This window comes from Hemitrygon akajei, chromosome 20, assembly GCF_048418815.1.
Source record: "Hemitrygon akajei chromosome 20, sHemAka1.3, whole genome shotgun sequence".
In the NCBI taxonomy this organism is placed as follows: Eukaryota; Metazoa; Chordata; class Chondrichthyes; order Myliobatiformes; family Dasyatidae; genus Hemitrygon; species Hemitrygon akajei.
The window spans coordinates 35363513-35376625 of record NC_133143.1 but is presented as its reverse complement, the minus strand read 5'-3'; the positions used below and the strand labels follow the sequence as shown (position 1 = coordinate 35376625).

Genomic DNA, 13113 nt, shown 5'->3' with positions numbered 1-13113 from the left:
CTTTTTCAGGCAGCTGCGAAACTGAACCAAAATCTAATTTTGGTGTTATATCTAGTCTCTGTAAGAGCTTTACACAAACAACATAACATTATAATTATTGCATATTTCCACCTCTGTGAAATCTTTATATAGTTTGCTGCTCCTTGCCAATGTAGTTACTATCTTGTACAAATACAAATTATCTGCTGGGAGTATTCATATCAAGAAGGCATACTCTAAGATTAGAACTAGTCTGTACAGAGTTGATATCGCAAAGTGTTTTTTCAAATAAAGAACTGAAGTCTGAAACGTTCCCATTAGAGATAAATAGAAAATGTTAAAACTGAGATAACTGTTAAGTAAAGATATGGTGTTACAGAACATAAGTGAATGGATGGAGTTAACTACAAAACAGCTATGATTTAGTGACAAGAGTTGACTCAATAGGACTGAATAGTTTCACCCTCTGAGTCTAGATCCTGAAATCTGCTATTTCACTCACATTGCTTTCTACCCCTTTTTGAACATTGTCATCCAATGATAACTTTCTCCACAGACTAGTTCTGCAGTGTCAAGCTAATCTGATGCACCTTTCAACCAAGAACCACATATCAGAAGATTTATAGGATAAATCTTTGCAGGTATAGCTCTTTGAAGCAGTTGTCCAATTAATCTCATTTTTGGCCCTATGCATGATTTTTTTTCAGGTACGTAGCTTTCTGAACCACATAAATGTAGAGAATCCAAATAGCAAATGTGAAAACAAATAGGTTGAGAAGTCTCTTTGTGTGTTGTCCCAGCCATCCTTCTCAATATCCTTTTTCTTTCCATGTACTTCTCCATTGTGGCCCTGCTGCAGGTGTTCCTTAATGGCAGTTGCTCAGCATCAAGAATAATTGCTTCCTTTCTAGGTTTGTGGACTTAGGTGGCAGTTGACACCAGCGAAGACTACAAACTCAACTATAAATGGAGCCAGCTGGTGTTTGATAGGCTAGATATGTGGATACTATGAGAGGTGATGGACCCCTTCGAGAGATAAGAAATTAGGTACTTGGTTCTTCATTTTGATTAGTCACAGGGAAAAGACTTTTCACGTCTTTGACAGTGTTACATATCTTTTCAAGCAGTCATTGAGAACATCCTTTAAGCATTTCCCCAGTTCTCCTGTTAACCTTTTGCTGTGACAGAGCACCTGCTTTGGGATCAAAGCTGACTGAGTGGAAATAAAGTCTTGATGAAGTGTTGACTGCATGGGATTGGCCATTGACATTGATTTGCTAATGTTGCCAATGGATTTGGATGATTTTACAGAAAAGGCATTGATGAATCTCCAATCACTAACAAGAGAAAATCTGCAGATGCTGGAAATCCAAGCAACACACACAAAATGCTGGAGGAACTCTGCAGGCCAGGCAGCATCTATGGAAAAAGGTATAGTCAATGTTACAGGCTAGGACCCTCATCAGCACTTCATCTCCAGCATATATCTTAATTGATATAAATCCCAGTGTGACTCTTGGTGCAACTCTTTGGCCTCTAGATGGACCAATGCAATGACTTTCATTGTGTCAGGGAGGTTACAGCAGTAGGTGGTCATGATAACGATTCTCTAAGGTCCCCGACATATCAACCTCTTCCCAGCTGTATTTGTAACTTTGTGTCTGAATTTGCTATCCAAAGAGTTTTAGAAATTCATCAGGAATACTCTGTTCTAGTGTTTTTTTTTCAGTTGCATATGACCTTTTTTGATTCTTGGTCTGAGGTGCTGGTGAGACTGGAACAGGTTGAGTGTTCTGGAATGGAAGTCAAGGACAGAGTTCCACTAGAAGAAGTTCTAGAAGTTATGCTTCCAGAAGCTTAATTCTTCAAGCTGTTCTTCCCACCTGTTTTGTTTTCACCTTTGGCACTCTATTCTCCCAACTGCTGTTTGCTCCTCCCAGGGAAAGCCTCATGAGAAAACTCAGGAGAGGGACAGTTCCAGTCATGGTGTAGGAATGAGTTGCTGTCCCAGGGTGAGGTTGAATCTGCTCCCATCAGTTGGTGAGGAATGTGCTGGGAGCCAACAGTCAGGCTGTTGACAGTGGGGCACTTAATACTACCAACATCAAACAATATCAGTATGGCAGCTTCAGACCTTCAAAAGCTTTCAAACAGGGTCCTTATTAGATTGCGGACTGTGTACGTTGCAGTCACTGGGTTGGAGAGTTGTTCAGGCAGCACCATTTGATCACGTGAAACCTTTCCTGCAGTTTTGGCCAAACTCGGACAACAGATTCTGTTGCAGTAGACCTGCTATCTCATCTATCTCCCTTAACCGGTCTTCCCAGTTCCACTTTAAAAACAGGTCATAATTTTGGAGCACTTGTTCTCAAGTTAACAAGTGCAAACTTAAAAGCCAAAACAGTTGCTGACCTCAGTAGCAGACAAAGCATTCCAGGTAATAGATAAATTACATGTCAGGTGCAAACAGCAAAACATAATTCAAATGCCAGTGTTTTATGAGTTCTCCATCTTTAAAGTAAATCTGAATACTGATCTGCACACCAGTGACTGCAAACTTGTTTAATCCTCCTATTTTCTGGATCAATACCTGATTTCACATCAGTATGAATTCTTTTATACTACTGCAACCAATCAGTAATTTCAGTGGTGGGGAAGGGAGGAATGCTTCCGGTGCAATCATAGAACAGGCTCTAAACTTCTTTTTTAGTCTTTCCTTGTCAGTTTTGTTACTGAGCTGTTCTAAAATAATGGGTCAGATCTTTTGACTCGCCATGTGCAGGCTCTTTCTCTATGCAGGTGCAACCGCAGTGCACACCATTCAATGAATTCTTACTGACTGGTCAAATCTTTAAAGGATTTCAGAAGTGCATCGCACTGTTGAATTCTGCACCACATTAAGGCACCTTCAGCATGCTACGAAGCTCGTGTCTCCAGTCTATTTATGTGCACTAGTGATATCATCTCACAGGCAACTGTCATAAAAGCCTTTGGTGATGTTCCTCAGTTATATCCTATCTCAGGCTGGGAGGTCTTTGGGGGCTGCTTGGCCTCAACAATCGACACCAACAGTGTAAGATGCCCTGGTAAGATGTGAGATGCACAGAGACATCTTGGGTAACAGAAGGAAGGAGGAATTTAAAAAAAATAAAATTTGGATCTGGCTACTGTACACAAGGAAAATAAAAGGACTGCACTACGTAGCCCTTTGAGTCTGCTCTTTTCTTCATCAAGATCCTATTAGGACTTTGCAACATGTACAACAAGCTGGAGGAACTCAGCAGGTTGGGCAGCATCCGTGGAAACGAGCAGTCAACGTTTCGGGCGGAGACCCTTCATCAGGACAGTGTACTTTGTGTTTGCTATTAGGACTTTCTAGCACCATCACCCTCTCCCTTCATGTTCAAGATAAAATCTAGTCAATAGTAGTTGGAAAGAATTGGTTGTAAGAAAGTCTGTAAATTCTGCGTTTTCAAAGTCATCAGTCCCAGGGTCTGTGCCACTGCTCCCCAAAACAACCAAGTACACTGATTCAGAGATGAAATTTCAGTAAGTGTCTGTCAGTGGTTTGAAAAAAATCTCATCCAATACCCCTTCAGCAGGTATTCTATTAATTCATGCAGCACATTCAGCGCTGCCATTTACCTGTACTTCACAAGTATTCTGGATGGTTTTCATGAATACTCTGTTACCTTATAAAAATTGCCACAGAATCTGCTTTCACCACCTTTTTCAAATTGTGCTACACAGGTGATCATCTCACTACACAAGAAACTCTTCTCATCACCAGTCTGATACCTTGGTCTCCTGACTTCTAATTCACTCTCTCAAAACCCTTCTAAACTTACAGCACATCTCATTTAACCTTCTCCCATCTAAGAAAATCTGTCTCAAAGTCTCTTGACATAAGCAATGTTGGTTTCTTGTGCCACTTTTTCTTAAAGAGAATGTTGAAAGGAGATTGCTTTTCAGATTCAGGGAAGCATTCTGATATTACCCCTTCTGTACGTCATGACTAAATTGGTTGAGCGCTTGAATATCCGGTATGACAATATTTTGCCTTTACCCAGAATACAAATCTGTATGCATGTCATCTTATGATCAGTGTCAGTTTGGCAGAGAAATCACAATATCTTCTGCTACTCTAGAATCAGTTAGGTACTCAGCTACCAATCTTAACAGTTTGCAACATAGACAGTTCAATGCTATGATTGAAATGTTCCTCAGACGCCCTCTTGTGGTATCATAATTAGCAGCGACAGGGAAATAAATATTTTTGCATCAAAGTTCTGAAGGAGGGTCTTGGCCCGAAATGTTGACTGTTTATTCATTTCCATAGATGCTTCCGCCAGTGTTTTGTGTTACACTGGATTTCCAATATTTGTAGAAACTCTTGTGCTTTAAGTTTTTTTTTGCAATCATATTTAGTGCTTTGTGTTCTGTAGTTGTCAATAAAATTTTAATACACTGAAGCCTCACTTACAGATCCTGTTTCTGAATGCATTTTTCTGTTGGTAATGTCTTGTCAAAGCAATTTTGATGTCTGAACAATTAAGGCTGGCTTTCCGAAATGAAATTAGGAAGGTCTTTTTGGACACAGGGACGAGTGGAATCTGAGACCATACTAGAAATTTTCATTCTTGAGGCTGACAGCTTTTGTTTGACAAGGTTACTTAGCATATGCAGGCAAAGTTGAAGTGGCTATAACCTCATTAAATTGCAGGCTATATTGTATGTGACCGAATGGCCACTTCTGTTCCTTTTATGTTTAATAATTTAATCTGTTTGTTTTAACTGAGGGCTGTACTTTTTCTCTTTGCCTAGACTATCAGTCATTACCCAATGCTTCCTGTCCACGAACTTATACCAGCACAGATGCCACTGCAAGAGCTGGTCGAGTAACATTTGCAGACGAAAAATCACAGAAGTTTTCTACAGTGGACCTCAACTTGAAATTTCAAGATGAGGCTGAGGCCTATCACAGGGTCACATTCCGCCCACACTTCACCCCACACCCAGGTACTGTACTTCTTAAAACTTCTGTACCAAATTACAATGGCAGGAAGAGCCACACCTTTGGCCAATTCATCTGTTGCCCCTCAGCACATTTGCTTTGGTTTGTTGTCATTGAGGAGTGCCTGGTACAAAGAGCAGTATCTCATTTTACAACAGGATGTGTGGATCATTGATGGAAAAATCTACAAAAAAAAATAGCTTTATAAATTTCAGGTAGTGAAATCAGAGAATAAAATACAGGAGCAGAATTAGGCCATCTGGTCCATCGAGTTTGCTCCGCCATTTCATCATGGCTGATCTGATTTTCCCCTCCGCTCAATTTCCTGCCTTCTCCCCGCATCCCTTCATGCCCTGACCAATCAAGAATCTATCAACCTGCGTTTAAATATACGTAAAGACTTGGCTTCTACAGCTGCCTCTGGCAAAGAATTCCACTCTCTGATTCATCACTCTCTGGCTAAAGAAATTTCTCCTCATCTCAGTTCTAGAAGGACTATTCTGAGGCTGTGTGCACTGGTCTTAGACTCAACCACCATATGAGACATCCTCTCCACATCCACATAATCTACCATTCGATAAGTTTCAATAAGATCATGCCTCATTTTTCTGAATTCTAATGAATACAGGCCCAGAGCCATCAAAAACGCTCTTCATATGACAAGCCATTCTGCAATTTCAGACAGCAAGTTAACCTTTAGAGAATCCTGTACAGGGACTCTCAAGTCCCTTTCCACCTCAGTTTTTTTGTATTTTCTCTCCATTTAGAAAATAGTCAACCCTTTCATTCCTTCTACCAAAGAACATGGCCATACACTTCCCAACAGTATGCTCCATTGCTATTTCTTTGCCCATTCTCCTAATCTCTCTAAATCCTCCTATAGCCTCAAAATTACCTGCCCCACCATCTGTAAACTTTATAACAAATCCATCAATTCCATCATCCAAATCATTAACATAAAATGTAAAAACAATCAGTCCCAACACAGACCCCTGTGGAACACCACTGGCAGCCAACCAGAAAAGGCTCCCTTTATTCCCACTCTTTGCCTCCTGCCAATCAGCCGCTGCTTTATCCATGCCAGAATGTTCACTATAATACCATACACGTAGCTTGTTAAGCAGTCTCACGTGTGGCACCTTGTAAAAGTCCTTCTGAAAAATCCAAGTTCACAACGTCAACTGATTCTCCTTTGTGTATCCTGCTTGTAATTTCTTCAAAGAATTCCAATAGATTTGTCAGGCAAGATTTTCCCTTGAGGAAGCCATGCTGACTACAGCCTATTTTGTCATGTGCCTCCAAGTACCCTGAGACCTCATCCTTAATAATCAATTCCAACATCTTCCCAACCACTATGGTCATACTGACTGGCCTATAGTTTCCTTTCTCTTGCCACTCCCCCTTCTTGAAGAGTGGAGTAACATTTGCAATTTTCCTGTCTTTCAGAACCATTCCAGAATCTCATGATTCTTGAAAGATCATTACTAATGCCTCCACAATCTCTTTAGCCACCTCTTTCAAAACGCTGGGGTCTACACCATCTGGTCCAGGTGACTTATCTACCTTCAGACCTTTCAGTTTCCCAAGAACATTCTCTCTAGTAATGGTTATTTCACACACTTAATAACCCCTGACACCTAGAATTTACACCATACTGCTAGTGTCTTCCACAGTGAAGACCGATGTAAAATACTTATTCAGTTCATCCACCATTTCCTTGTCCCCCATTACTACCTCTCCAGCATAGTTTTCCAGGAGTCCGATATTCACTGTCACCTCTCTTTTACACTGTATGTATCCGAAGAAACTTTTGGTATCCTCTTTAATATTACTGGCTAGCTGCCTTTCGTATTCCATCTTTACCTTCCTAATGACTTTTTTAGTTGCCTTCGGTTGGTTTTGAAAAGCTTCCCAATCCTCTAATTTCCCATTAATTCTTGCTCTATTATATGCTCTCTTTGGCTTTTATATTGGCTTTGACATGCCTTGTTAGCCATGGTTATGTCATCTTCCCTTTAGAATACTACGTCTTCATTGGGATGTATATATCCTGTACCTTCGAAATTGCTTCCAGAAATTCCAGCCATTTTTTTCCCCAATCAATTCTGGCCATTTCCTCACTCATTCTTCTGTAATTCTCTTTACTCCAATGTAATACTGATATATCTGACTTTAGCTTCTTCTCAAATTTCAGGATGAATTCAATCATATTATGATCACTTACCCCTAAGAGTTCTATTATTTATGCTGTCTAATCAATTCTGGTTCATTGCACAATATCCAATCCAGAATAGCTGATCCCTTAGTGGGCTCAACCATGAGTTGCTCTAAAAAGCCATCTCGTAGGCACGCTAGAAATTCCCCCTCCTGTAATCCAACACCAACCAGATTTTCCCAATCTACCCACATATTGAAGTCCCCCATGACTATTGTAACTTTGCCCTTTTGGCATGCATTTTCTATAATTTGTAGACCAGATCCTTACTATGTTTGGGGGTCTGTATATAACTCCCATCAGGGTCTTTTTACCCTTGCAGTTCCTTAGCTCTATCCACAATGATTCAACGGCTTCCGACTCTAAGTCACCTCTTTCTAATAACTTGATTTCATTTTTTTACGAATAGAGCAACACCACCCCTTCTGCCTTCCTGCCTGTCCTTTCAATATAATGTGTATCCTTAGACAGTAAGCTCCCAGCTATAATCTTTCAGCTATGATTCAGTGATGCCTACAACATGAAACATGCCAATCTGCAACTGTGCCCAAGTTCATCTACCTTATTCCTTATACTGCACGAATTCAAATACAACACCTTCAGTCCTGTATTCACCCTTTTCGATTTTTTCCGCCTTTTACATTGCAACTCATCCTGCTAACTGCAATTTTACCCTATCAATAGCCTCTGCTCCCTACACATTGCCTCTATTTGTAAACCAGCTCCCTCATCTTCATCACTACCAAACGCATTCCCTACGATACTTCTTGCATTGAACTATATGCAGCTCAGGGCACTAGTCGCACCACGCTCAACCATTTTATTCCTAACATTGTCTGAAGTCTTATCAACATCTGCCTTCACAACCTCTCCACTAACTGTCCACTGACTGTTCTGGCACTCTGGTTCCCATCCCCCTGTAACTCTGGTTTAAACCCCGCCATGCAGAAATTAACAAACCTTCCTGCTGGGATATTAATCTCCTACAGTTCAGGTGCAAACTGTCCTGTCTGTACAGGTCCCATCTTCCCCCGAAGAGAACTCAATGATCCAAAAAATACTATGCTCTCCCTCCTATAGCAACTCCTTAGCCACGTATTAAACTGTGTAATCTTCCTAGTTCTAGCCTCGCTCACACGTAGCATGGGTAGCGGTCTTGAGATCACAACCCTGGAGGTTCTGCCCTTTAATATAGCACCTAACTCCCTGAACTTCCTATGCAGAATCTTGTCACTTGTCCTATCCATGTCATTGGTACCTACATGGACTATGACTTCTGGCTGTTCACCTTCCCATTTAAGAATGCTGAGGACTCGCTCGATCTGAGATATCTCACACCCTGACACCCGGGAGGCAACATTCCATCCAGGAATCTTGATCTCGTCTGCAGAACCTTCTGTCTTTGCTGCCTGTTTCCCTAACTAACAAATCCCCGATCACCACAGTGTATCTCTTCTTCCCCCCTTCCCTTCTGAGTCGCAGAGCCAGATTCAATGCAAGAGACTTTCCTCTATTAGGTCAACCCCCCCCCCCCGCCCCCCAAAGGTATCCAAAGTGATATATCTGTTGTTGAGAGGTACTCTGCACTGGCTCCTTAACCCCTTTCCCCTTCCTGACTGTCACCCAGTCTCCTGAGTCCTGCACCTTGAGTGGCGTGCAACTACCTCTCTATATGTTCTATCACCCCCTCAGCCTCTCGAATTACCCAGAGTTCATCCAGTTCCAGCTCCAACTCCTTAATGCGGATTGTTAGAAGCTGCAGCTAGATGCACTTCTCACAAATGTAGTCGTAAGGGACTCTGGAGGCCTCCCTGCCTTCCCACATCCCACAAAGGAAGCATTCTAATATTCTGCCTGTCCTAGCTGTGCAGATATAAAGAAAAAAAGGGAGAAAAATCATAACCTTGAGCTTTTCTTTCCTCGGCTTTCTCTGACTGAAGCCTCTTCACGGAAGCCTCAAAGAACTAGATCCTCAAGATCACCACTCTGACTGTCTACTCAGATAATGGCCACCGTGCTTGCCCCTGCCTTCTTTTAATTTGCTCTTGCTAATCAAAGCTGGCCACTGGTCACTGGTCAAAGCTCTTTTTTGCTGTAGCCACCCACCCTCTACTGCCCTTTCTACTCGGACTGCGGACCTGAGTGAAATCCCCTCCTCTCAAAACTTGTGATTTCTGCTTTGGTCATGGATTTTAGGTGAAGTAATGTAGGGAATACTGAAATCTGATGCTGTGGATGGTTTTAAAACAATATCTTTATGAAGAATGTCACTCGTCAGTGGCTGGAGATTCAATTTTTAGTGCAGATCTTTAAAGTATGGAAGTGAGTGTATCAGTCCATCAGCTCTGGCAGAAACACCCTAAAGTCAACCCATACCTATTTCTGCCAATTTTATCTTAATTGTTGGACAAATGATTCTTATTTCATTCCTGTTTGTGATTTGTTTTGAGATGGTTATTGATGTAAAGGATTTCTTGATAAGAGTGCCACCTGCTGCATTTTAGTTGCCTTGCAATGCTCAACCTGTGCTTTCGCATTTTATTGTGTATTATGAATTGCATCTCCGGAGAAATATCAAAGTAAGTCTTTCTGAGAGAGCATTCTGATTTAATCATCATTCGGATTGTGCATCCTTCTGTCACACCTAAATAAAATAAGCATCAGGTACTTATACATTTCTACTACTACTGTGTTAACTCTGGCACAGTGGTGTCAAGAAAACAACCTCTCCCACAATGTCACAAGAACAAAGGAGCTGTTTGTGGATTACAGGAGGAATGCACATGGACTAACCCCTATTGACATCAATGGATCTGGGGTTGAGAGGGTAAACAGCTTTAAATTCCTCGTCATCCACATCACCAAGGACCTCACATGGTCTGTACACACCAGCTGTGAGGTGAAAAAGGCACAACAGCGCCTCTTTCACCTCAGACAGTTGAGGAAGTTTGGTATGTCCCCCAAATCCTCAGAACTTTCTACAGGGGCACAATTGAGAGCATCCTGACTGGCTGCATCACTGCCTGGTATGGGAACTGTAACTCCCTTATTCGCAGGACTCTGTAGAGAGTGGTGCGGACAGCCCAGCGCAACTGTAGTTGTGAATTTCCCATGATTCAGGACATTTACAAGACTGGTGTGTAAAAAGGGCCCTTAGGATCATTGGGGACCCAAGTCATCCTAACCACAATCTATTCCAGCTGCTACCATCCGGGAAGCGGTACTGTAGCATAAAAGCCAGGACCAACAGGCTCCGGGGACAGTTTCTTCCACCAGGCCATCAGACTGATTCACTCACACTGATTTGAGTGTATTCTATATTACATTGACTGTTCTATTTATTAAATATTATTATAAATTACTATGATTGCACATAGGACATTTAGATGCAGATGTAACATAAAGATTTTTACTCGTCATGTATGTGAAGGATGTAAGAAATAAAGTCAATTCAAATTATCTGGCTGCTTACCCTTGAGAGTTGGAGTTTTCTTTAGCAAAACTCTTAAACAAGAATTCATACCACTGCCACTGGTTCACCTTCCGTTACAACTAGAGGGGCTGTTTAATTGTTCGAAGTAAGAGAGCGTTAATACATTTTGTTCTTGCACAACATGGTTTTCAGGACTTTAAAAACCAGCTTGTGATTTCTTCAAGCATGAGATTATTACTATTTGCATCTTTAGTTGATGAAACTTTGGGGAAGCTGGTTACACAGCTGACACAGTTGTTTTTTTTTTAACTCTGATAATATGTAACAGAGTTTGTCTGAGTCTTGGTTTGGACTTCCAGTTGCAGAGTCTAATGCATATACAGAAAGAGTAAAAGAATAGGTGAGATTGACCAGCTGTGATTGCTTGCATTTGTTTGTAGCACACTTTTAATGTGCTTTTATAAAGGCATATTTTACTCCACAACAAATTTATTTGAGGACTGATCATTTCTTCCAATTTCTATGTGATGGCTGTGGGGAACATGCTCAGTGGTAATGTGGTTAATACACCATTTTAAAGTACAGACAATTCGGGTTCAATTCCTACCGATGCCTGTAAGGAGTTTATACATTCTCCCTGTGACCATGTGGGTTTCTACTCAGTGCTCCGGTTTCCTCCCACAGTCCAAAGACATACTGGTTGGTAGGTTAATTCATCATTGTAAATTGTCCCGTGACTTTCTTAGAATTAAATCAGGAGATTGCTGGGCAGATGGCTCAAAGGGCTGGAAGGTCCTATAAAAAGACATTAAAAATAATTTGGATTCTGCTCCCCAAGATATGGAGTGTGCACCACTTTTCACAAGAAGATATTAAACTAAGGCACCATCTGTCCTCCAAGGTACCGTTCAAATGAAAGAATTTTTTGTAAAGCCTTGTTCAGCACTTGTTCCTCAATCATTAGCACAGGAATTGATTAGCTGTGTATTTAATTACAGTTTGTGTGGCCTTAATAAATGAAAGTAGTTGTTTTCACTACTAATTAGTTATATAACCAGGAGCAATTTATTCTAAAGGTTTTTGGAAGATCCTTAGATATTACTGCATGGCAAGTTTATGTTACACTCATTCTATTTCTAGTGTTCCCACAACCAAAGGACTCTTTATCTTGTTATTGCTGTTTATTTATATTTGCATTTGCACAGTTGATTGTTCATTGATCTATAGATTTTCTTATTATCCCCACAGGAAAAAGAATCTCAGGTTATATGTGGTGACATGTATCTACTCTGATAATAAATTTTACTTTGAACTTTTATGCGTATTTTCCACAGGCTACACACGCAATGTAGAGGGTCATCACCCTGGATCATCAGCAACTTGCAATTCCAATGGTGTCATGCCAGCCACTGAGTTGAAGGACGAGACACAGAAGGCTGAGAACCAACCTGCCCGAATGCTGCATGGTCACCCCACAGCCGTGCTGAAACTGCCTGGCGGACATCTCAACACAACCCCGACTGCAACAGCTTCCTGCCAGGCAGAGGAGCCACATCTCAAGAGGCCACTTGTACCTCAGAGATCTTGTGGTCCTGACCATAGGGGCAGTGATGTCTGCAATAGATACGATGGGGTGAGTTGCTGTAGATAAACCTTGCCCACAGAGCAGAGGTGAGCAACTTCACCATACCAAAGATCATAATTAGGCTAAAACAAAAAAAAACACAAAGCAATATGGATCTTGAAAATTCAAATAAAATGAAAATAAAAATAAAATTAGCTGTTTCACTCCAAAGACAGCCACTGTTCTCCCTCATTTAATTTATTTGGGAAAGTATGATTCATTATTCTTCTGTTGTGTATGTAAATCCCACATTGTAGAAAACACTTCTCTGTTTATTTGAAAGTTGGTGCACTTCACTTTTTAATTGTATTTAGAGATACTACGCAAAACAGGCCCTTCCAGTCCAATGAGCCGAGCCGCCAGCAACCCACTTATTTAACCAAACCTAGCCTATTCACAGGACAATCTACAATAACCAATTAACCTACTAACCAGTACTTCTTTGGACTGTGTGAGGAAACCAGCACCTGGGGGAAACCTACACGGCCACAGGGAGAATGTCCAATCTCCTTCCAGGCAGCAACAGAATTAAACTACAAACTCTGACTCCCCGAGCTGTAATAACATCGTACTGACATCTCTGCCCTGATTTTTTGATCCCAGAAACCAAATTAACCTCATGATGGGTCTCAAACCAAAACATCAACAATTCCTTTCCTCCCACAGATGCTGCTTACGCCACTGAGTTCCTCCTGCAGATTGCCTTTTACTTCAGATTCTAGCATCTGTAATTTCTAGTGTCTCCATGGTATATAAACAGGATCCATTGCTGCACTCCGGCATCAGTCAGATGAATGTCCAGTATGGACCACCTGGTGATATCCCCCACAGTTCTTCTGTTTTCAGTT

At 41.2% G+C, this 13113-nt stretch overlaps 1 protein-coding gene across 1 annotated transcript in view; it reads left to right on the top strand.

Annotated features, from left to right (window-relative positions):
* cep72 (centrosomal protein 72) overlaps positions 1 to 13113 on the top strand; it is a 171502-nt gene that overhangs the window by 136847 nt on the left and 21542 nt on the right. Inside the window, exons 9-11 of the mRNA XM_073024631.1 lie at positions 1291 to 1410; positions 4804 to 4998; positions 11976 to 12274. Coding sequence (XP_072880732.1) covers positions 1291 to 1410; positions 4804 to 4998; positions 11976 to 12274 — 614 coding nt within the window. The remainder of the gene's footprint in view (positions 1 to 1290; positions 1411 to 4803; positions 4999 to 11975; positions 12275 to 13113) is intronic.